General features: G+C 37.5%; 1 protein-coding gene across 4 annotated transcripts in view; it reads right to left on the bottom strand.

The window, feature by feature from the left end:
* The window catches only part of PRDM5 (PR/SET domain 5), a 243,486-nt gene that overhangs the window by 65,055 nt on the left and 152,400 nt on the right, over window positions 1–26,031 (bottom strand). For 3 of the 4 annotated variants that reach the window (XM_053573313.1, XM_053573370.1, XM_053573353.1), the window contains one exon: window positions 17,111–17,196. The exons of the other annotated variant lie outside the window; for it this stretch is intronic. In XM_053573313.1, the coding sequence (XP_053429288.1) occupies window positions 17,111–17,196 (86 nt within the window). The remainder of the gene's footprint in view (window positions 1–17,110; window positions 17,197–26,031) is intronic. 4 annotated transcript variants of the gene reach the window in all.

Genomic DNA, 26,031 nt, shown 5'->3' on the forward strand with positions numbered 1-26,031 from the left:
TCCTGGTTTAATAAACCTTTGCAGAATAAGCAAATTATCCTATATTCAGGTTCTATGAGGGACAATCTTCAAATCAATGGTCACAATCTCAAATCCTTGGCAGAGTGATCGTAATTAGCTGTGAAGTGACTTCTCATGAATAATAAAGTACTGCAGTTTGCAAATGATCTAACTCCTTGTTTATAAATGAGGTAAGTTTTAATCTTATCCCCTGATAACATCATTTTCTTTCTTCTCCATCCCAGTATGCTGCCTGAGAGAGCAATAAGCAGGAGAGTGAAGGCTGGAGTGTGAGGACTCCACGTGGACCACACTGTGGCCTGAAGTGCACTACCCATTTGAGTTGGATCTATCAGTTGAGTTGGATCTATCAGATGTGTCAGATAAACAGGGTGAGAATGGCCTCATCAGAGGACCACACATCTCTGGCTTCCCTGTCTGGCAAGGATGCCTGTGAGAACAAAGTCTCCACAGTCAGATGGCAGGTTGCCCCAAGAAGCCAAACAAGGAAGTGCTGTACGGACTCTAAGTAATGTAAAGAGGCAAGACAGGCGTCCAGGCAACAGCCAACATGAACTGTCGGCCAGGTGATCAGCCATGTGGGCCCTCTAGCCTAACTGAGCTTCAGACGACTTCGGCTGCAGCCAACCAGCTGTGAACGCAAGAAAGACTCCAAAGCAAGAACTACCGCAGAACCCAATCCACAAACCCACGGGAAATGATGTTATTTTAGATCATTAAGCAATAAAATAATAACACTAAATATTAAACAACAAACAAAACAATAATGTATTACGTTTCAGAGTGGTTCATTATGAAGCGACAGATAACTAGAACAAGTGCTACCTGCTACCCAAAGCGGAATAAGTGCAGTTTTCATTGTATAGTATACTTCTCTATTTTAAAGTGATTGACATTTCTGGACTGAGTGTAAAAGTGAGTACTTAGTAAATGTTCCTAAGAAGCAGCAGCTCTTGTATCACATTATCATCATTTACCAATAGGAGTTACATTTTTAAGAAGAAATATACTTCTTAAAATTCAGGTTTAAAAAATACACTAACAATTGTTTAGAAAGGATTATACTATTCTGAAAAAGATTTGAGAGACCCAAAAATGTGTGAACTTGACCACTCTAATCATATTTCTACACTATTTAATCCATAGATCCAAAGTCTGAAGCAAATTTGCTTATAACACTGAAATCTATACAAGTACAATAAATTAATAGGAGGCTTTACAAGTGGTGTGATCCTGGGACGGCTGAAGTAGATAGGTTCATCACCATGATATCATTTTTCTCTTCAATACTTTTAAAGTGACAACCAAAGAATCTAAAACCGAGGTATCTAATAGTATTAGAATATTTCTCTTGGGGCACTGAGAGTGTTATTCTTATTGCTGGGGTTTGTGGTCTAGCAAACTCAATCATGGGTGGTCTATGCTTAGGATTAGATGGTTGACTAGATGTTCTATTTGGAATTTTCTACTTTTTTTCAATTTAAACTTTTATTTATATTCTTTTATGAAAATATCTGGAGTAATAATACTTAGAGAAACCTACGGGGGGCAAGGGTGGGGGGTGGAGAACCCCAGTATCTGTTTAAAAACACCAAACTGTTAGATAATGTTCTGCTGAGGGCAGTGGAAGAGTCAAGTGAGTGAGCTTGCCTGCAGCATTCTCTCCTAGAGGAGACTTCTGCTGCGCCGTCGTACAGGATGACCACGTACAGACACGCCCTCCCCTCTGTCCTGCTCTGCTTGGGTGTTCCTCCTGTTGCTCTTTCACATCATCCCGTCTATGTTTTTCTTTTCCAAACTCCTCTCCCTTCTTATCTTCTGACCCACAACCCTGCTACTGTTCTCAGCCCTCCAGAAACCTGGTGGAGATAAGCTAATAATAATGTGCATCTTCCCAAGGAAAGGATATACAATAAAAAAAAAAAAGGGAGAAAGTTTGGAGTAGGTGTGGAGAAGGTAAAACCTTAAAGGTGGGGAGCACAGCAATTCAAAAGTGGAAACAGCCAAATTTTCAGCAACAGATGAATGGACAAACAAATGCAGTCCACATGGGAGAAAACTACTCAGCATAAAAAGGAAGGAAGCACTGGCACATGTCATCATATGGAGGAACCCAAAAGCGCTATTCAGTGCAAGAAGCCAGACACAAAAGGTTGCATATTTTATGATCTCACTGACAATAAATATTTATAATAGATAGATCAGTAGAGATAGAAGGAAGATAAGGTTGCTAGGGATGGGAAGTTGGAGGGAATAGGGAATGACTGCTTACTGTATATGGGTCTTATTTATTTATTTAAATTTCCAATTAATGTGAGGGAACACACAATTAGGTTCTATTGTGTGGATCTGCAGGGTAAAGTCTAAGTTGCAGTTGTGTCCTTCACCCAGCAAGTGTGCCACACACCTGCACATTGTTCCTGCCGGGCAGGAACCCACCAACCCACCCCCTACTTCTTGGATTTCATTGCAATTTTCTCTCATGTGAGCATGTTTTGTTAATCTATAAGTTTGAAATTAGTATTGAGTACGTGTGATGCTTGTTTTTCCATTCTTGTGATACTTTACTTAGGAGCGTGTTCTCCAAATGGACTTTCTACATTTTTTTTTTAGAGACAGAGTCTCACTTTATCACCCTCGGTAGAGTGTCATGGCATTACAGCTCACAGCAACCTCCAACTCCTGGGTTTAGACAATTCTCTTGCCTCAGCCTCCTGAGCAGCTGGGACTACAGGCGTCTGCCACAACGCCTGGCTATTTTTTTGTTGCAGTTTGGCTGAGGCTGGGTTTGAACCCACCACCCTTGGTATAGGGCCAGTGCCCTACTCACTGAGCCACGTGCCACCCGACTTTCTACATTTTAACACTTCCTGGTTGAAAGTGCTTAAAATATAAAGAGGAAAGGAAGGAAAGGAGAGAAGGAAGGGAAGGAAGGAAGGAATAAAGGAAGGAAAGAAAGAAACCATTATTTTGAATTTCACAAGCGTATTGTTTTAATTTATTTGTATCTCCTTTTTAAACTGTGACTTCCATGTAGGCAGGAACTATATCTCACACTTGTTTTTCCTCAGCAGCTATGTGCCTGGCATCTAGTAAATTATCAGATTTGCTGAATTAGTGAAGTGAAATTTTATCACAAGTATACTGTATTCAATTTATAAAATTAACTCCGCAAATATATAGCTAGAGGAGATACATGAATCCATTTATGCAACAAACATTAAATAATTACAGTATGCTAAAAATTGGGATATGGTAGTAAACAAATCACACCTTGTCCCTTCCTTCAGTGAAGCTGGAGTCTGTCATTAATTTAATTTTTCCTTAATCAGCAGTCCTGCTTCACTACGCATGACAAGGAGACATGAGGAAATGAGAGTATGTGCATTCGCCAGTGAGTCATAATGTGCCTACTGTGTGCCAAAGTCTGTAGTGTCATAGACCCCACCTGTGTCTATCAGGAAAGATGAACACTAAGGACATTATTTTAAGTAATAAATAATGACAAGTATGACAAGTGATGGAGGAGAAAAGTACGGGGTCTCAGGAGCCACAGGCAAAAGCTACCATGCTTCTTCTGACCAGGCCTTTAAGTTTCCAGAAGATCACTTCTGCTGCATTCTATTGGAAAAGCAAGTCCTTATACCCAGCTCAGATGGAAGGATAGGGAAACCAGACTGTATCTGTTGATGTAAAGAAATTAGTGACACTGTCTTGCACTATCTTGAAGACTGCCTCTCATACCATCATGTCAACATAACATGTTTTAGATGGATAGTAGCAGCTTCCCCATCCCCCAAAACTTGTTAAGCACAGATATGTTAAATGAAAATGTAATGTCCACTAAAAAACTCCATAGAAAAACCACATTTGATACCTGGGGATCAGTTCAATCTCTCACATCAATTTAACACTACTCTTGTAATTCTAAATACAGTGAAACAGTATTTAATTCCACAAAAGATGTCTATGTTCACATAGGATAATACACCCACCAACAAATTTGTCAAGAGAATGAAATCCAAATTGTTTTAAATTTTTCCCTTACAAAGCCTACAGAAACCCAGACAATCAATCATGACCTGGAAGGCCTGGACCAAAAGTCCGTATTTTAGGAACATCATTTGGCATGCCAGAAAAGTGTTCTAAACAGGCGACTTAAAGCTTTCTTTTACTAGTGAGTGTAAGAGAGCTGACTGGCTCATGGCACAAGTTAGAGTATAGAATAGAGGACATCTTCCAAGTGGGTCGGCCATCAGAAAGAATTTTCACAAAAGAAAAAGAAATAAAAGAAAATGGGGAAATCATGCCGTCAGTCCTTGAAAAGGAAGTGATTTTTCAAATGGTCTGATTTTCCCTTTACAAAAGGGAAAACGTGATAGAAAAAGAATACTCAATTTCAAGCAGGTATATATTTTGAGCCAAATAAAATAGAATGGTATTTTAAAGTCATTTATCTTAAATGATTTTTTGGCAATATATGTAAAATTCCCCAAGAAAATATGTGGGTTCTAGAAACAATAAAAGATCGACTTACTCCCAAATCTCATCAAAAATGTTTTCACACAGTGGAATGAGCCATATTCTCTTGTCCGCACAGTATAAAAGCTGATGAAGTTTAGAAATTTTTTTTAAAAATTTAACATTTCTCTAAAATTACAATAAACTATTTTAAAAGTATTAAATTTGTTTTGATCCTTCCTTAGCTGGCTATGAAAGCAGAAATAGCTGAGTGTGCTCCTCAAGTCTCTATCTCCCCAAGTGTGAACCCAGCCCCTCCTTCCTCTCCCTCACTTTCTAACTCTGCAACTGCTCTTCCTGTCTCCATGCGGAACATCACAACATCCCAAGTGCCTTCTAGACACCCCAGGTTCCTCTGTGACTGTTCTCTGTTCCTCACCATAGACACGACACCCGTGCACACTTTGTCAATACTGTTTCATATGCGTTCCCTGCTTTCACATCCCACAGCCCACGGTGTGTGCTCCCCTGGCTCCAGCATGCCTCCTGACCAGGTCTCCCTGCCTCCAGAGCTGCCCCTTTCAGTTTCCCTGGAGTTATTTCAAAGCAACCTTTCTGAGAGAGCGAGCTAGCTGATCACACCACTCCACTATGCAAAACCAAACCCAAACCAAACAGAATTCAAACCACCTCCTCAGTCCCAACCTGTCTCAAGTCATACTTTAGACTCAGTCACAGTGACTGGCTGCCCTACCTGGATCTCACCATGCCTCTCTCACCATGCTCATGCAGTCCTGTCTGCTTGGCATGCCCTCCAGCAGGCTCCTCCACACTCAACTCAAATATCACCCGCTCTCGCTAGCGTTTCCTGGAATCTATTTGCCCCCCACCCCCGACTCAAGAGACTTGCTTTTGCATCTGTCTTCTTTTAATTCATACCTCATAACATGTTCATGAGGATTCTAAGCTATTTTCACCTTAAAAAGACTCTTTTCAGTTCTCAATCAAGGCTACATTTATATACTTGTCCTGAAGCTAGGGAAATTCCTCTTGCCTTTTCCTCCCATTAGCATGAACCCCTCATTCCTGTCCCTAACATCTTAATCCATACAGAGTAAGTCTTTTCTTCTTCCTTCAACATCATGCTTTCATCACACCTGTATCATTTATCAGTCTGATGTGTTAGTCAAATTTTTTGGAATAGTTTTTGAATGCTACATCAACCACTCACACTCTCTAAATAAATCCAGCAATGCCTAATGCCTAGAAACTCTGAGACACTCCACGCCTGTATGGGTTTAGAGCCACAGGGTCCCACTGCAAAGTGTTGGGGAAAAGTGCAGGCAAAGATCTGTTAAGCCCAGACCTAAAATACGAACAAGCTTAGGATCTGAACAGGAAGGTCCATGAAAGAAAATTAACAGAATATAAAATAGGCCGGGTATGGTGGCTAACACCTGTAATCCTAGCACTCTGGGAGGCTGAGGCAGATGGATTGCTTGAGCTCACAAGTTCAAGACCAGCCTGAGTAAAAGCAAGACAAAAAATACTCTCTACTAAAAATAGAAAAACTGAGGCAAGAGTATTACTTGAGTCCAAGAGTGAAGACTGCTGTGAGCTATCCATGGTACTCTACCCAGGATGACAGCTTGAGACTCTGTCTCCAAAAAAAAAATTAACAAAATATAAAACAACATAACAGACTTGTTACTTGGAACCCCTAGCAATTCCATTTTAATTCTATAAAATCTAGTCAGGGTATTTCTACAAACAAGTCTGAGAAGAGCTGTAATCTTAGAAAAGGAAAATTGTATAAGCTAATTTAAAGTGGTATTCAAAAGGCAGACTTTCTGAAATAACTTTCTAATTGGTCCAGGTGCCTTCCATGTTGAAATCGAAAGTAATTAAACAAGATGTGAAGTTTTCGCTGGTAAATGGTCACAAACAACCATTTCTTTTGAACCTAATGTTTACAAAGTGGATATTTATTCACTAAGCAACTGTTTTGTTTCAGTGCGTCTAAGACAATATAAACATAAATTCTGTAATTTCCAGATGATCCATATTTCCTAGGAATAATGTGCTGAAATAGCCTTTAGCTATCTTACAGAGTTAAGCAATTGGCATTTATCCACCTCAGACGCTGTCTCAAGCAGTCCAGAAGACCTTGCAGACACACACCACAGAGATGAGAGGAGGGAAAGGTCTGACAGTGTGCCTGGAGCATCCCCAGGGCCAAAGCCTGGGGAAAATGCATATATCCTCGTAAGGCTGTTTTTCTAAGTCTTGGTTTGAAGCCACAGTGTGCAAACTAATAAAATCTCCCCTAAAGAGGACCCGAGGACCTGTGACTTCCAAATATCTGCCTACTTCTTAACCCAGGCAAAGAACAAAGCCCATGTGTGGGATGGGAAGACAGGTTTGGACCAATGCGAGTGCCTAAAAGGAGAGGGAAGCTCAATGAGCCCTACTTCAGGCCTGCGACGTCTGACTGCACCCTGGAATCAGATGCCTTTACAGCAACCATCACCAGTGGCTTACATACATGTGGGGCCTACAAATAAGGGTGTTTCAGCTGAGAGTTGTGGCGGGTGCCTTTAGTCCCAGCTACTCGGAAGGCTGAGGCAAGAGAATTGCCTAAGCCCAAGAGCTGGACGTTGCTGTTAGCTGTGATGCCACAGCACTTTACCGAGGGTGACAAAATGAGAATCTGCCTCTAAAAAACAAAAACAAAAAACAAATAAGGGTGTTTCCTTGACTGACTGGAGGAGCTACATGGACATGGAGTGTAAAATTTCTGGTTTTATCAGCTATTCTAAGCAGTTAATTAACTTAGAGTCATTAAGTGAAAAAAGTTATCCCCAAAACTAGAATAAATCACTGCTCTCAGGATGTGAAAGCCACAAAGAATATCACCCCTACCCTAATAATGACAAAAAATGGAATAATTTATAATCATTTTTTTGAGCCGAAGCTAATAAAATACTTGGTGAGCTAAGGTCACAAGACAATTAGGTGAACCAAATGTAAAAGAGATGGAATTCTGCTCATCCTATTTGGTAGAACTTCACTGTTTTGTTTTTCCTCTGTAGCCAATGTGGCATGTGGGCTCTGAACTTCTGCACCGAGATGATTTTACACTGGTGGGTGTCTATGGTGCTGATCAGTGTATATAATGCAGATCTGAGCACTCCCTGCAGGACAGGATACAAAGTTTAGCATTTAGGTTATGTAGGATACAAAATTCTAGGCTGGCTGTTATTCTGTTTGAGAAGATGGAGAATGGATTCCAGTCCCCTAAGGCTTGTAAGGTCTCAGTTAAGAAGTCTATAGTTAGTCCTGAGAGTTTTCCTATGTAAATTACCTGATAAGTTCCTCTTTTGTAGGCTTTTTTTTTTTCCTTCAGGCTAGAGTGCCATGGTGTCAACCTAGCTCCCAGCAACCTTGAAATCCTGGGTTAAAACGATCCTCCTGCCTCAGCCTCCCAAATAACTGAGACTATAGGCACCCGCAACAATGCCTAGCTAATATTTTCTTTTTTTAGTAGAGACAGGGTCTCTATCTTGCTTATGCTGGTAATGAACTCCTTAGCACAAGTGATCCTCCTATCTCAGCTTCCTAGAGTGCTAAGATTACAGGTGTGAGTGTGTGTCACACTTTATGGGGGCAAGACATGATTGCAAGAGGGACTTTACCTAACAATTGCAATCAGTCTAACCTGGTTTATTGTACCCTCAATTAATCCTCAACAATAAAAAAAAAAAAAAAAGATTACAGGTGTAAGCCACCATGACTGGCTCCTCATCCATGTTAATTTTGGCTAAAGTGATCTATAGACTTAATGCAATCCCTGTTAAAATACCAACATTATTTTTCACAGACCCAGAAAACATAATTCTATGTTTCCTATGGAACAAGAAGAGACCAAATAGCCAAAGCAACCTTAAGCCAAAAGGAAAAATCAGGAGGTATCACTTTATCAGACCTCAAGCTATACTACAAGGCTATAGTAACCAAAACAGTATGGTTATGGCCCAAGAAAGGAGACATACATCAATGGATCAGAACAAAGAACCCAGATATGAGACCATCCTCATATTGCCATCTGATCTTTGACAAAGAAGACAATAACATACACTAGGGAAGAATCATTATTCAACAAATGATGCTGAGTACATTGGATAGCCACATGAAGAAGACTGAAACAAAATCCGTACCCCTGATCATTCACAAAAATTTTTAATGATGAATAATAGACTTAAACCTAACGTATGAAAATATAAGAATTCTAGAAGAAATATTAGAGATATCTCTTATAGATATTGGTCTAGGCCAACAATTTATGAAGACCCCAAACAACAAAAATTAACAAACAGGACTTGATTAAATTAACAGCTTCTTCACAGCCAAGGAAACAATCAATAGAACAGACAATCTACAGAATGGGAGAAAATATTTGCATGTTCTATACCTGATAAAAGGCTGATAACCAGAATTTATAAAGAACTCAAGCAAATCAGCAAGGAAAATATCAAACCACCCCACAAAAAAGTGGGCAAAATACATGAACAGAAGCTTTTCAAAAGAAGACAGATAGCCAATAAACATAGGAAAACATGCTTATTGTCTCTAGTCATCACAGAAATGCAAATCATAACAATTAGATATCACCTAACTCTGACAAGAATGGCTTTTATCAAAAAAATCCCCAAAGAACATATGCTGACACGGATGTGGAGAGAAAGGAACACATATAAACTGTTAGTAAAATTGTAACCTGTATAGAAAATCTTATGAAGATACCTCAAAGAACTAAAAGTAGACCTACCATTTGACCCAGCAATCCCATTGCTGGGTATTTACCCAGAGAAAAAAAGTCATTTTATCAAAAAGACATTTGCACTCAAATGTTTCTTGCAGGACAATTCATAATTGCAAAGATGTAGAACCAAGCTGAGCCCCCCATCAATAAATGAGTGCATAAAGAAAATGTGGTGTATGTCAGGTTGGCTGACTGGACACAGAAACTCAGGTCAGATATCTGCTGCATACAGGAATCTCATCTTATCTTAAAGGCTAAATTTAGGCTCAGGGCAAAGTGATGGACATCTATAATCCAGGCAAAGGGAAAACAGAAAAAAGCAGGGGTTGCAATGTTATTTGCAGATACATTACACTTTAAACCAACAAAAGTAAAGACAAGGATGGTCACTTCATATTCGTTCTTATTCATCACATGAAGAGATGTCAATTATTAACATTTATGTACCCAACTAGAATGCTCCTCAATTTATAACCAAGACCCTAACAGACATGAACAATTTGATATTTTCCAGCACCATAATAGTCAGAGATTTTAACACCCCTTTGGCAGAGTTGGATAGGATCCTCCAAGAAGAAACTAAGCAAAGTAATTATGGACTGAAATTTCACCATTCAACAAATGAATTTAATAGACATCTACAGAACATTTCACCAAAACAAAATTGAATATACATTCTTCTCATCAGCCCAGGGAATATCCTCCAAAATTGATCACATCTTAGGACACAAGGTTAACCTCAGCAAATTTAAAAGAATAGAAATTATTCCAGGTATTTTTTCAGATCATCGCGTAATCAAAGTTGAACTCACCAATAACGGGAATCTGCATACTCATACAAAGACATGGAAACTGTGTCAGCTGTGTCAAAGATGAGATTAAGAAAGAAACTACCAAGTTTTTGGAACAGAATGATAATGAAGACATGAATTATCAGAACCTCTGGATACTGCAAAGGCAGTCGTAAGAGGGAAATTTATAGCACTGCAAGCCTTCCTTAAGAGAACAGAAAGAGAGAAAGTCAACAGCTGAATGGGACATCTCGAGCAACTAGAAAAGGAAGAACACTCCAACCACAAAACCAGCAGAAGAAAATAACCAAACTTAGAGCTGAATTAAATGAAATTGAAAACAAAAGAATTGTTCAAAAGATCAATGAATACAAAAGTTGGTTTTTTGAAAAGTTTAACAAAATTGATAAACCCTTGGCTAGCCTACCCAGAAATAGAAAATTAAAATCCCTAATTTCATCCATCAGAAATGATAAAGGTGAAATAACAATACACACCTCAGAAATTAAAAAAATTCTTAATGAATACTACAAAAAACTCTATTCTCAGAAATACGAAAATCTGAAAGAAATCAACCACTACTTGGAAGCACACCATCTCCCAAGACTTAGCCAGAATGAGGTGAAAATGTTGAACAGACTTGTATCAAGTACTGAAATAGCATCAACTATACAAAATTCCCAAAAAAGAAGAGTCAAGGACCAGATGGCATCACATCAGAATTCTACCAAACCTTTAAAGAGGAACTAGTACCTATATTACTTAACTTTTCCAAAGCATAGAAAAAGAAGGAAAACTTTCCAACACATTCTATGAAGCAAATATCGCCCTGATCCCCAAACCAGGAAAAGACCCAACAAGAAAATAAAATTATAGACCAGTATCTTTAATGAACATAGATGCAAAAATATTCAACAAGGTCATAACAAAGAGACTCCACCATCACATAGAACAAATTATACACCATGACCAAGTTGGTTTTAACCCAGGGTCTCAAGGATGGTTCAATATACGTAAATCTATAAATATAATACAACACATAAACAAAATAAAAAACAAAGACCATATGATTCTCTCAATCGATGCAGAAAAAGCTTCTGATAATATCCAGCATCCTTTTATGATCAGTACACATAAAAAAAGGTATAGAAGGGACATTTCTTAAATTGATAGAGTCCATCTACAGCAAACCCACAGTTAATATCATATTGAATGGAGTTAAATTGAAATCATTTCTACTCAGTTCAGGAACCAGGCAAGGTTGCACATTGTCTCCACTGCTTTTTAACATTATAATGGAAGTCGTAGCCATCGCAATTAGGGAAGAAAAGGCGATCAAGGGTAACCATATAGGGTCAGAGGAGATCAAACTTTCACTCTTCGCAGATGATATGATTGTGTATTGGGAAAACCCCAGGGATTCAACTACAAAACTCTTAGAAATGATCAAGGAGGGCGGCACCTGTGGCTCGAGGAGTAGGGCACCGGTCCCATATGCCAGAGGTGGCGGGTTCAAACCCAGCCCCGGCCAAGAACCAAAAAAAAAAAAAGAAATGATCAAGGAATATAGCAGCGTCTCAGTTTACAAAATCAATACTCACAAATCTATAGCCTTTATATATACCAACAATAGTCATGCCGAAAAAACAGTCAAGGACTCTATTCCCTTTACAGTAGTGCCAAAGAAGATGAAATATTTGGGAGTTTACCTAACAAAGGTCATGAAAGATCTCTACAAAGAGAACTATGAAACTGAGGAAAGGAACAGATGAAGATGTCAACAAATGGAAAAATGTACCAGGCTCACAGCTGGGAAGAATCAACATTGTTAAAATGTTCATACTACCCAAAGCAATATACAATTTTAATGCAATCCCTGTTAAAGCTCCACTGTCATACTTTAAAGATCTCAAAAAAATAATACTTTGTTTTATATGGAATCAGAAAAAACCTTGAATAGCTAAGACATTACTCAGAAATAAAAACAAAGGAGGAAGAATCACACTACCAGACCTCAGACTATACTATAAATCAATAGTGATCAAAAAGCATGGTACTGGTGTTTTGATCTCTATTCCATTCCATACATCTACCTAGAGAGGTAGATGTATGGAATGGAATAGAGAACCAAGAGATGAACCCAGCTACTTACTGTCATTTGATCGTCGATAAGCTAATTAAGAATATTTGGTGGTGGGCGGCGCCTGTGGCTCAGTGAGTAGGGCGCTGGCCCCATATGCCGAGGGTGGCGGGTTCAAACCCAGCCCCGGCCAAACTGCAACAACAACAACAAAAAAAAAATAGCCGGGCGTTGTGGCGGGCGCCTGTAGTCCCAGCTGCTCGAGAGGTTGAGGCAAGAGAATCGCGTGAGCCCAAGAGTTAGAGGTTGCTGTGAGCCGTGTGACGCCAGGGCACTCTACCTGAGGGCGGTACAGTGAGACTCTGTCTCTACAAAAAAAAAAAAAGAATATTCGGTGGTGAAACGACTCCCTATTTAACAAGTGGTGCAGGTCAACTGGCTGGCGACCTTTAGAAGACTGAAACTGGACCCACATCTTTCATTATTAACAAAGATAGACTCTCACTGGATAAAAGATTTAAACTTAAGACATGAACTATAAAAATACTAGAAGAAAGTGCAGGGAAAACACTTGAAGAAATTGGCCTGGGAGACTATTTTATGAGGAAGACCCCTCGGGCAATTGAAGCAACACCAAAAATACATTATTGAGATCTGATCAAACTTAAAAGCTTCTGCACAGCCAAGAATACAATACGTAAAGCAAGCAGACAGCCCTAAGAATGGGAGAAGATATTTCCAAGTTATGTCTCTAACAAAGGTTTAATAACCAGAATCCACAGAGAACTCAAACGTATTAGCAAGAAAAGAACAAGTGATCCCATCTCGGTGTGGGCAAGGGACTTGAAGAGAAACTTCTCTGAAGAAGACAGGCACATGGCCTATAGACACATGAAAAAATGCTCATCGTCTTTAATCATCAGGGAAATGCAAATCAAGACTACTTTGAGATATCATCTAACTCCAGTAAGATTAGCCCACATCACAAAGTCCCAAAACCAGAGAGTTTGCCAACATCTCAACATGTGGAGAAAAGGGAACACGTCTGCATTGCTGGTGGGAATTTTCTCAACAAGTAGAGAAAAGGGAACACTTCTGCACTGCTGGTGGGAATACAAACTAGTATGTTCCTTTTGGAAAGATGTTTGGAGATCACTTAGGGATCTAAAAATAGACCTGCCATTGGATCCTGCAATTCCTCTATTAGGTATATATGCAGAAGACCAAAAATCACTATATAATGAAGAAATTTGCACCAGAATGTTTATTGTAGCCCAATTCATAATTGCTAAATCATGGAAGAACCCCAAATGTGCATCGACCCACAAATGGATTAATAAATTGTGGTATATGTACACCATGGAATATAATGTAGCCTTAAAAGAAGATGGAGACTTTTACCTCTTTTATGTTTACATGGATGGAGCTGGAACATATTCTTCTCAGAAAAGTAACTCAAGAATGGAAGAAAAAGCATCCAATGTACTCAGCCCTACTATGAAACTAATTTATAAGCATGAAACTAATTTATAAGCACCCACACTTCCAAGTGAATGCTATAACCCAACTACAGCCAAAGATGAAGGGGAAAGAGGCGGGGGAGGGGAGTAGAGAGGATGGGTGGAAGGAGGGTGATTGGTGGGACCTCACCAAGGGTGCATTTTACAAGGGTACATGTTAAGTCTACCAAGTGTAGAATATAAATGTCTTAACACAATAAGAAAATGCAGTGAAGGCTATGTTAACTAGTTTGATGAAAGTATTTCAAATTGTATATAAAACCAGCACATTGTGCCCCATAATTGCATTAATGTACATAGCTATGATTTAGTTTAAAAGAAGAAGAACAAAGAGACCAAAGAAATATTTGGCCAAGAAAATGGCCAAGAATTTTGTGAAATTTAACTAGAGATAACAGACTACAGAGCTATGCTAGAACATGGTGACAGCAGCTCGGCACTAGAGGAAATATAGAATGTTATTTATATAGATAATATGACAAAAAACATAACTAGACACCACATGGTCAACAAGCTGAAAATTGAAAATAAAGAGAATATACTGAAAGTAATGAATACATCACCTTTACCACAAGCCCCGGACTCTCCACAAAAGGTCTCTGAGTGTTTGGCCTTTTAGCAACATTTGTATTTTCGCAAAATTATCTCTTGCACTTGGGACTCTTACTGGACTCCACAGGTAAAACAGAAAGAAATGCCTTTATGTTCCTTCTCAAAGGCACCCATGCAGTTACCATAGAATGCAAATCTGAGGGGTGCAGGCATGACACACATTTTATACAGTATCACCAAAACTTCCTAAACATGTAAAGTCCTGAATTATATACTTTTTGCTCCCGTTGTAATGGAATTAAAACATTTTGAAATAGGACCAAAAAATATCTAAGAATTAGGGCTATCTAAACGCCTAATTTGTAATGTGAACACAAATTGAAACTGAAATGTGTCATGGTCCAAATGTAATGGTATCTTTTTTGTTAACTGAGTCTCATAAAATACAAAAAATACTGGGAAAATATGACCTTGCAGAGGTTGCTCCTTAAGAATTCTCTTTAAGAAATCTCTTTTGATTCTTGATAATAATTTTATTGTACTAGCTGATAACTTTAAAATGCTTTTGAAAGTTGGACTAATACGCAAAGAATATTTAATGCTTATTTAATGCTTAGCAAACACTATTTCAAAACCAAAACTAGGTAAAATATAAAAAATGCGTGAAAAAGGAAAAAGTAAAGTTTGAGGTAAAACCCAAAATATTTCTATTTATTTACCCTGTTCCTTTGATAGAGATCTCGACTAACTGTGTGGGATCCCACCTACAACCCTGGGTGCTTTCTGGTCTATGCATTCTCTGGAGTTCTCTTCATCAAAGGCTGGAATTTGTCTTCTTTTTGGGTAGTTAATGCTTGAAGACTCTGACTAGGTACCATTCATTTGTGGCTGAACCCCTTGGAGACAGTGATGGGATCCTTGAGAGGGAGTGCCAAAATTTCAAAAGAACAAGTTTGGGGTCATTAGTACAATTTGTTTACTTTGGAAATTTACAGGAAAGACAAGAGTCAGTGGAAGGAGAAAATACTTAATTGAATAAAAGGCAATAAAGTGCAGGATGATCTCTGCTGCCAGTCTGGCTAGGTTCAAATCTCAATTCTGTCTCTTGCTTGTTTGTGCTTGAGTTTCTCATTTTTCAAAACGGCCTAATAATAATAACTATTCTTTAGAATTGCTGTGAGGAGGCTTACGTGAATTATTGAATTTGAAGGCCTAACAGAGTACCTGGAATGTAATTTGTGTTTTTTGTTTGTATTTGTAGTTATCTTAACTATTTGTATTAGTCTCATCAAAAACATTACACTAAAACAAAGTAAAAACTTAATTGAAGTGGAAACACAATTTTTCACACTTTCTTAAGAAAAGCCTAGAGGTATTTTTTCCTTCAGTGATTTAAATAGCCTCTTCCAGGTTATAATTATACCTATCCTCCATAGTCAAGCAAAACAAAATAATATGCAAATCGTGGTTAACATTGCTAGTTTCTATTAGCAGGAACCAGGGTTAAACAAATAACATTATTTACACTTTTGTGATGACCGCTCATGTATAAAATAATCTCCTAAACTAATCTAAAACTAACTTAAGCCCTTTAATCATACTCATTGTGAAATAAATATTTTAAATATAGTATATTTAAATAAAACTATTGTTAAGAGTAATATTTATTTAATCCTTTATAGTTTCTTAAGTATTAACATTTTTTAGGAAATACTCTAATTCCTAATATTCTTATTCCTACAACACGACTATGGTATTATAAATCAGAATGAGAAAACTGCTAATGGACTTGCTTTCATGAGTGGCAAGCTTTCCTCTCCTTTCCATGACAAGAACAAGAAGACTACTTTCTTAATGGGACCCCAGAGGGGATCTCTAATGCAGTATAGAAATGAAGTAGAGGTCTAGAATATTGTTATACCGGGAAGGATATTAAGATTATGTGTTTTCTCTAAAGTTTTTATTTTATAGCTAAGGCAAAAGATAAAATCCAGGAGAAACTTAAATTATAATTACTCTAAAGGGAATTCACTGTGTCTCCTAAAATTTGAGAAAATGTCATCTATATACATACCAAAAGCACATTTAAAAGACCAGACTGAAAAGGAACTATGTGAAAGATAAAGCAATGAAAAGATGCTCAGAGCAAACTTAAGAATAGCTATTTAAAACAACATACGATTTCCGCACAGAAAATTCATATGAACTGTCCAATTGTACCCTACAGAGTACAGCAAGCTAAGAAATGTTATCTTGATGGTGAGTGAGCTGCTCATATTTTTTAAACGTATGTGAGGCAGATGCTTAAATCTGGGAAAGTCACATGTAACAGAATGACAATAATCCAAAAAGAGGTGCTGATGGCAGAGGAACAAAGGGCGCCCTCGAAAAAAAGAAGGACACACAGCCCTCAATGTGCCCTGTACAGCACTGAGCACGCTTCCTGATTTTCCATCTCTCCCTATAATTTAAATTATGTGCAGTATTATTTTTGTAAATACACTTGTTCATAAGCATTAATGGCCAGATGCTGACAGACCTGCCTCTATTCAAAAATGTTCCTATTACTGTAGAGTATTCTGCAAGATATTTACGCATTAAATGTTAAATTCTATCTGATAATTTGTCACTTATTAACTCCTGTAAATTGATTCGCAGTTCAAAGAATGGGGGCCCCTTTGGGGTTTTTGAATTTTTGTTTTCCTTTTTCCATTGTTTTGCCTTGATTCTCAAATATCCATTATAAACATAAACATGTCATTTCAGATGTATCGCCTTTATTTTCTCAGATAAAACTAAATGTATTTCTTTCAAAATGAGTATGGTTTCTATGATCAATATTAACGAGACAATACAATCTTACCCTGGTGTGAGTACGAATGTGCATCTTCAGTCCATCATTTTTACTGAATCCTTTTTCACAGTAAGGGCATTGATAGGGACGCTCACCTACGAATAAAGGAAGCCTCCATGTCAGGACAATGGAAAGGAGCAGAGTCAGCCCTGTGCCACCACTCCTCACACGCTCAGATCCTGGCCACCACATGTGCCTCGTGCTACTTCCAGAGGAGGCTCAGGCACAGCTGGGCAGACACCACCACAGGCCCTACGGGCAGCAGTGTCCAAGACCTCCATCTCCTGTGGAGCCAGGGAACTTCCAGTGCTTAGAAATAAACAACTCTTGCCAGTAGGAGGCTTACCACATATTCCTTTTAATACTTAGGCCTAAATTAAAACTCTTAATTTTAAGAATTTGTTAAAAATAGTTGATGCTAATCAATTTATTCTGTCACGATATCTCTCATTTCACGGATCTTTATTTAAATGGTTCACAGATAATGTTGTTTGTTTCTTTTTTTAAGTTTCAGATAAATGAATCTGTCTCAGGGCTATGAGTTTCAAATTAATTTCTTAAAATTCATACATGTTAAACAGAACCACTGCTAGTTAAACTAAATAATAATGGACCTATACTTTCCAATACATTGAGTACCCCTCTCTTAAATGTTATAATTTAGAAAACAGCCAGGATTTTTTAAGGTGAGCAAACACACATTTACATATCACATTAAAAAAAAAAAATTCTGTGAAGTAACAAAAATGTGAAAAATTTAATCTTCAGAGGAATCCAAAGATACTTTCCTGTCAAACCCTAATTATTTCTAGTGGATAGTAGCTCAAAAACCACTAATTCACTTATTCTTTTATTAGCAATGCCCTTGCATGGCAGAATGCTAGTTTCTAACTGAATTCAAAGACCAGTACAATAAAATATTTGACTTTGCCAAATATAAAGCTTCTGTCTTTGCTTCCCTGGGCCAGGAGTTTTGACTAGTAGAGTACGTTCCTCCACCACTCACCTCTGATCTTAGTCAGCCTGGATGCCACGTGCACTATCCCAGGGAACTCCCTTATTGGATCAACAGTGGGCCCCTTGTTGGTAGACCCAGTGATCATTTTTCATCAAGGCCCTCCCTGACCTCTCCCTAGTTTCTGCTTCACAAAATGGACAGCCTTCCACCGTGACCCTGAACTTTGTGTTTCTAGCAGTAACACTATGAGGAAGCACCTGCAGCAGAACAGCACTGTCCAGACGCTCCTTGAGGAGGAGCACCCAGTGCTCTCCCCTGGAACTCGCATTGTAAAATAGTGACAACCACTCGAAATAAAAAATAAATAAACAAATAAAAATAATGGCAGCACTAATACATAGGAACAGGTTTCTTTAATGAACTATCCAAACTTGCCAACATCTATGAGACAAAATTAACCTTTGCACTTGGTAAACTGACCTAGAATTCTTGACTTTAGTACAGTCATGACTACACAAAAGCTTTTCACAGTCAGTAGAACAGAGGTTTAGTAACATCTAGCAAAATATAATCGTACTTTAACACTAAATTGATAATATGGTCTTACATGAATTCTAGATCTCTGCTCAGATCCAGTCTCCAGGTAACCACATGTCCACGAGGTATCTGCATTTAGATATCTCACAAACAACTCAAATTCAGCATGCTGAACTCATGATATTATCCTCAGATCTTGTGTGTCTTGTATATCCAGCTATGGTCAGTTGTGCACATTCATCTAGTTTCCAAATAAGAAATTTGGAAGCATCTAAGATATTACTTTTTATTTACTTCTTCTGACATCCAGACTGTAAGTCATATGGATTTCATTTTTCTGCTATTTCTATAATTCCTCTCTTTGAGAATGGTGACAAAAATGAAAGTAATGGTAATGGTAGTAACAGCATCTGCAGCAATAGGAAAAGGGCAGAAGGAACTGTCATCTATCAAGTTCTTATCATTTAACTTTTAACCCTGTGCACACAAAAGACAAGGACTAAAGAAAATATACCACAATACTGATGCCGATGGTGGTTACTCTTGCAGCATAGAATTCCAGATAATTATTTTCTTCTTCATTAATTAGAAAAAAAAATTTTTTTTGGATTGTCAAAATGAGTTTAATTTACCCTTGTAATAGATAACAAAGAATGCTAAAATGTTTCCTTTTTATCTGTTAACAAAAATATGTCAAGCAATAAATCAAATCTAGATTCTAAATAAAGCTTCACAAAAATAGTAAAGCAGTTTATACTCATGTAAAATTATTTCATTAATTTTCTAGCAAGCCTAAAATAATATAATGTTCACAGATACTCTCTGTTTCACATAGCTTCATGTGGGGTTTTGCTCTCCAAATACCCACAGAATAGCCAGCAAACAATAATCAAAGACTTACAGTTATCATATAAATAACTAACTATATGTTAATTAAGCCTAATATAATATACCAACTTACGATTTTCTTTCATAATAGCTAAAATGGATTACATAAGGAAAGAGATACAAAGAATACTAAGAAATCTTAAAGAATGGAGTATAACAGAATCATTTCCAGTTTTACCTAGTGTCATAAACATAATACAGGAATTTTTTCTACAGGCATGAAAAGCTAACTTCTTTTAACAGGATAGCTTTGTCTCCTTTTTTGGAATCTGATTATCCTGGGTTTGAATATCACTTATCCTCCTCCTAGCTGTAATTTTGGAAAAGTCATTTAATGCACTGAACCTTCAGAAAATGGTATACATTATTACCTATCTGATAGATATAATGACCATATACCCAGATTTGTCTATAGCAGTGCCAATTTATGCCTGTTATCCTGAAATAATTATTAATAGCTGATTAAGTCTGTGTCAATTTGAATGGGCTAAGGAATGCCCAGATAGCTGGTAAAGCATTGTTTCTGGATCTGTGAGGATGAATCTGGAACAGATTAGCATCTGAGCTCATGGGCTCAAGACCAGACTGAGCCAGAGTGAGACCTCATCTCTAAAAATAGCCTGGTGTTCTGGAAGACACCTGTAGTCCCAGTTTCTTAGGACGCTGAGACAAGAGAATCTCTTTAGTCCAAGAGTTGGAGGGTGCTGTGAGCTGATGCCATGGCACTCTACCCAGGGTGATAAAGTGAGACACTGTCTCATAAAAAAGAGAGAGAGAGAGACTAGCATTTGAATCTATAGACTGAGTAAAAAAGATCCACCTTCACCAATGTAGGTGAGAATTACCCAAACCATGAGAGCCTCTCCAGAACAAAAAAGCAGAGAAATTGTGAATTCTTTGTCTCTATTTCTTTCTCTCTCTGTCTGTCTCTTTGATCTGGGATAATATCCCTCTTCTCCTGCCCTTAGAGAGGGGAACTCTTGGTTCTCCGCCCTTAGGACTCTGGTACTTACACCAGTAAAACTCCCCGCCCCCTCATTCTCAAGTCTTCAACCTTGGACTAAGAATTATATCAACAGCTTCCCTGATTCTCAGAACTTAGAACTCACACTGAATTACACCTCTGGCTTTCCTGGGAACTCTAGCAGGAGGGATGTTATGAGGTGTCTCGGCCTTTATAATTGTGCAAGCCAATTCTCAATTAATCTCTTTTACACACACACACACACCAGACAATTAAGTTCACGAACTCATCCTAGAATAAGTGATACCGACCTCATTGCTGAACATCACCATGATCACCTTCCAAAGACTCCCCTCAGCCAACTTAATTGTCCGACCTCGTCTATCTCCTATTGGTTCTCTTTCTCTGGACAGCCCTGACTAATATGTACAATATCACCCCCTTTCACTTTCACAAGTGTCTCCATAGGAACAATATAACAGTATCTGGTGACATGTTATGAGCTGAATTGTGCCTCACCACATAATTCATATGCTTAAATCCTAAGCCCCAATGTTTCAAAAAAAAAAATGGCCTTATTTGGAAATTGGGCTGCTGCAAATGTTTCTGGAGTAGTATGGGCCCCTAATCAAATATGACTGATGTTTTTACAAAAAGATGACCTTGCGAAGAAGGACACGCAAAGGGGGAATGCTGTGTTGAAGACTGAAAATATCCTGACACAAACTGAGGTACTACTAGAAACCAGGAGCTGGGCCTGGAAACCATCTTCCCTAGTGCCTTCAGAGGGAGCACGTCCTGCTGATACCTCCATCTCAGACCTCCAGCCTCCAAACCTCTGACACAACAAATTTATACTGTTTGAGCCACTCAGTTAGTGGTATCTTATTACCCTGCTCACAATGGTGGCAATTATTATTAGCACTGATGTTTATGTGTTGCCTGTGAGCATTACATAATCTGCTTGCAGTAGAAATGCTACCTCTAGACAGATGTGTGGTGTCTCTATCCCACTCCAATCCAACCCTGAAATCCAGTGAAAACTGGCCTGACATATTTGGGAAACTTAGATAAATTTAATTCTACTCAGTCATTCTAATATCCCAGAATATAAATCCAGTTTTAAAGTAAATAATCATTAAACAACTTACTTTGATAAATAACTTACTTGAATAACTTACTTGATAACTTGAATTACTTGAATAACTTACTTGAATAACTAGAGTGTGTTGTTTGTAAAGCATCCTATTCTTTGTATATTAAATTGCTGCCCCGTTGGTTGAAATATTTTTAGGACAATCCTACCTCTCCTAGACTCCAAGAAAGAAATTATCCACTGTCCCACACAATCTGAAACTGAAGGTTACCTGTACAGTCAACCTCTTAACAACTGGCAATTGCAACAACAACAAAAATAAACAAATGGGACTTAATTAAACTGAAAAGCTTCTGTACAGCTAAAGAGACAACAACCAAAGCAAAGAGACAACCTATACAATGGGAAAAGATATTTGCATATTTTGAATCAAGACAAAAGCTTGATAACTAGGATCTATAGAGAACTCAAATTGGGTTCTTTTTCACATGAGAAAAGCCAAAAATCCCATATATCAATGGGCAAGAGACAGGAATAGAACCTTCTCTAAAGAAGACAGATGAATGGCTAGCAAACATATAAAAAAATGCTCATCATCCCTAATTATTAAAAAAATGCAAATCAAAACCACCCTGAGATATCATCTAACCCAAGCGAGAATGGCCCACATCACAAAATCTCAAAACTGCAGATGCTGGTGGGGGTGTGGAGAGAAGGGAACACTTTTACACTGCTGGTGGGACTGCAAACTAATACAATCTTTTTGGAAGGAAGTATGGAGAAACCTCAAAGAACTCAACCTAGACCTCCCATTTGTTCCTCAATCCCATTACTAGGCCTCTACCCAGAAGGAAAGAAATCTTTTTACCATAAGGACACTTACACTAGATTGTTTATCGCAGCTCAATTTACAAGCCAAAATGTGGAAAAAGCTAAATGGCCACCAACCCAGGAATGGATTAACAAGCTGTGGCATATGTATACCATGGAATACTATTCAGCTATTGAAAAGGATGGAGAGTTTACATCCTTTGTATTAACCTGGATGGAAGTAGAACACAATATTCTTAGTAAAGCATCACAGGAATGGAGAAGCAAGAACCCTATGTATTCAATTCTCATGAGGACAATTAATAACCTAGTACACAGTGGGGGGCGGAGAGCAGAGAGAGGGAAGGAGGGAGGAGGGTGGGAGAAGGGAAGTGTAGAGAGAGGGAAGGAGGGAAGGGAGTGAGGGGGTCTCGGTGTGTGACACACCTTTTGGGGGTGGGACACAATTATAAGAGGGACAATACCCAACAAATATAATCAATGTAACCTGGTTCTTTGTACCCTCAACAAGTCCCCAACAGTAAAAACAAAAAATAGAAGTAAAAATTAAAAAAAAAAAAATTATTAAGAGCATTTTTCTAATTTGCATACTAAAGGCAAGTGATTACTCTTTGGTTTTCTTCAGAACACATGCATATAATGCTTTCTTTCATTGTTTCAAATGACTGTGAGGAGTGTTTCTAGGAACTATTTTTTTTTTTTTTTTTTTTGTAGAGACAGAGTTTCACTTTATGGCCCTCGGTAGAGTGCCGTGGCGTCACACAGCTCACAGCAACCTCTAACTCCTGGGCTTAGGCGATTCTCCTGCCTCAGCCTCCCGAGTAGCTGGGACTACCGGTGCCCGCCACAACGCCCGGCTATTTTTTTTGTTGCAGTTTGGCCGGGGCTGGGTTTGAACCCGCCACCCTCAGCATACGGGGCCGGCGCCCTGCTCACTGAGCCATAGGCGCCGCCCAGGAACTATTTTTGTCTACACATAAAATTATCCTGCTGAAAAAAAGAACTAACCTTCAGTTTGAGTCAATAAGAATACAGATCTTTCTTCCTTACTTGAACACCATCAGTAACATAGGCTTTGATGTACAGTATGATCCAAATAAGTACAATTTATAATATCTCAGGTAGAGACACTGTTTCCATTTTGCTTCGGCTAAATAAGTTAATCTAAAAATTAGCAATCAGAAAATAACTAAAAACCAATCTAAATGGAAATAATAATGGTAGCTGAATGAACAGAGTCTACTACTAGATTCTACCGTACAGTATAGAAACATAGAAACAACAGAGTCTACTCTTAGGTTCCACTGTACAGTTTAGAAAGTTTAACATGTATTAGCAATCTTAATTCTTGAAACAACATTGTGTTCTAAAGTATTCATATCCCTAGTTTACAAATGAGGAAAGTCGGTATAGAAAGGATAAGTAATTTGTTCACAATGACAAAGATATTGTAGAGTGGAGTTAGAATTTAAACTCATTCTTAACCCTATGCTATCACAAAAGTTAAAAGACATGGCTACTATTTTGCATAGATTGGCCAAAAACTCTGCTTCTCACTAAAACAGTTAACATTAACCAGATATTTGTGCCCGGTAGATTTAGGTATTCTTTTTATCAATACTCATCAGGAAAAAGTAAGGTGCAGGTTAGGAATGTGTATAATGACTTAAAGCCAAGCCCAAGGGAATGCAAATACTGACATAATATTAAGCTGTGCCTTGAGAACAGGCATTCGCCACCAACATTTAGAAGGGAAATATAATATTGGCAAATCTCACATAGATTTAGCTCTCATTAGAGTTAATGAACATAGCACCATAAACAATATTGAAGGGTATATAACAGAAAAATATTTATAAGTAAAAGAAAACAGATGAGTTCTTTGCATCTGCTTCTTGCTTTAAATTATGTGCTAACATTATATAACATTAAAATCCACTTGTGTCTTCTTTGAATACATCAAGGAACAAACAGAAACACGGTAATTACAAAAGGTTAATTTTAAGTTGATTTTAAAAGGTGCCACAAATTGAATATTCCATGAAGATAATTTATTCATTCATTAAATAGGTATTTTTTTTGAGCACATACCATCTTCTAATTACTGTCCTGGGCTTTGGGAATGCAGTTGCAAATAGATTCACGAAATCAGAGTCTCTTCAATTTTAGTAGTGTAACAAGAAAAAGTTAAAGAAAATAAGATAACTTTCAGATACTGATAAATTATATGAAACTAGAAGATAATTTCAGATACTGATAAATAATATGAAACTAGAAAATGGGTTTTTAGATCACTGGCTAGGGAAGTGGGCAGGTGAAAGTCCTCAGGAAAAGCAAAATAAGTGATTGATGCCAATTTAACATTATTCAAGTATACTTTTTGTAATTCTTTATCTTTTAGTTGAAGTACTTTAGATGACTAGGCTTGAAGTAAGTGTCTCCAAATTCTCATTGCTGGCACACCTGAGATAGAAGTATCTGAAATGTGTGTGAGATGATCAGAAAATAGCTCCAGAAAATTGGAGGTAATGAAAGGGAACATCTGGATGCCACGTGGAGCACCTTACCCAACACAGCCTGGCCCCAAACAAACTACCTTAAGTCTTTGACAAAGAAAATGAATTATGATAACTATCCACTGGCAAATATGGCAAAACACAATAGGAAAAAATAAGATTCTAGTTTAACATATGCCTTTAGGATTAAGATTTATTGACATTAGCACTGTTTTATGCAATATAATTTTAATTAAAGACATTAGGAAAACTCTAGCCTCATCAAAAGACTAACTAATATTAAAGCGACATCTTAAGAAAAATTGTGAAGGGAGTTTAGGCCAATGTGAATTTTAATGATAAAAGAATCCATAAACCCTAAATTATTGATTAGCCATCAACTACATAACCACCTCAATATCCGATATCTTGACACAAATCTTTCCAAAAATCTATTTATATAACATTAAATTGATAACCAAAAATGTTGCAAACCACTTTAATTGTGACATTCTTAATTTAAGAAGGTTTAGAAATCAAATTTTTGTTTGTGCTACTATGGAATGACAGATTTAGTAATAACCACCATGATCTATCTACCTTGAAGATTAAAAAGTGCAAAAACTGGTTAAGATGACAGATTATGTATACTTTTAACAAATTGTATAGCCAATATGTCTTACGCTTTGAAAGGTTTTATAAACAAACAGCAAGACTTAATAATTAATGTGTGTATATACTAAATATGAAAGATTTTGTCTAATATAAAAATAGATCATATTCAAAAAGCATTTTAATAATTTTAACCTTTATCACTTAGCATATTTCATAAAACCTTTGTAGATTTCAGAATATTCTCAGAATTCTTTGAAAAGATGAAAAGATATATACACAGAAAATGTACTTTAAAATGTAATAAAGTCAAACTCATTTATTTTCAATGAACCCCTATTAAATAATGTTTATATAACAATATCTAAAGAGTTGGTAACCTTTTTTTTTTTTTTTGGTTTTATTTTATATTTTGAATTATCTAACAAAAATCAGTTTGGGATATAGCAACCCTTTCAAATAAAAAAGCAAACTTCAGAAATATATATTTAGTGAAAAATGCTCTGAGATGGTTCTGCATAGTCAAAGTTTCAAATATACGTATTACAT

Source organism: Nycticebus coucang, chromosome 1 (assembly GCF_027406575.1).
Source record: "Nycticebus coucang isolate mNycCou1 chromosome 1, mNycCou1.pri, whole genome shotgun sequence".
NCBI classification, from domain to species: Eukaryota; Metazoa; Chordata; class Mammalia; order Primates; family Lorisidae; genus Nycticebus; species Nycticebus coucang.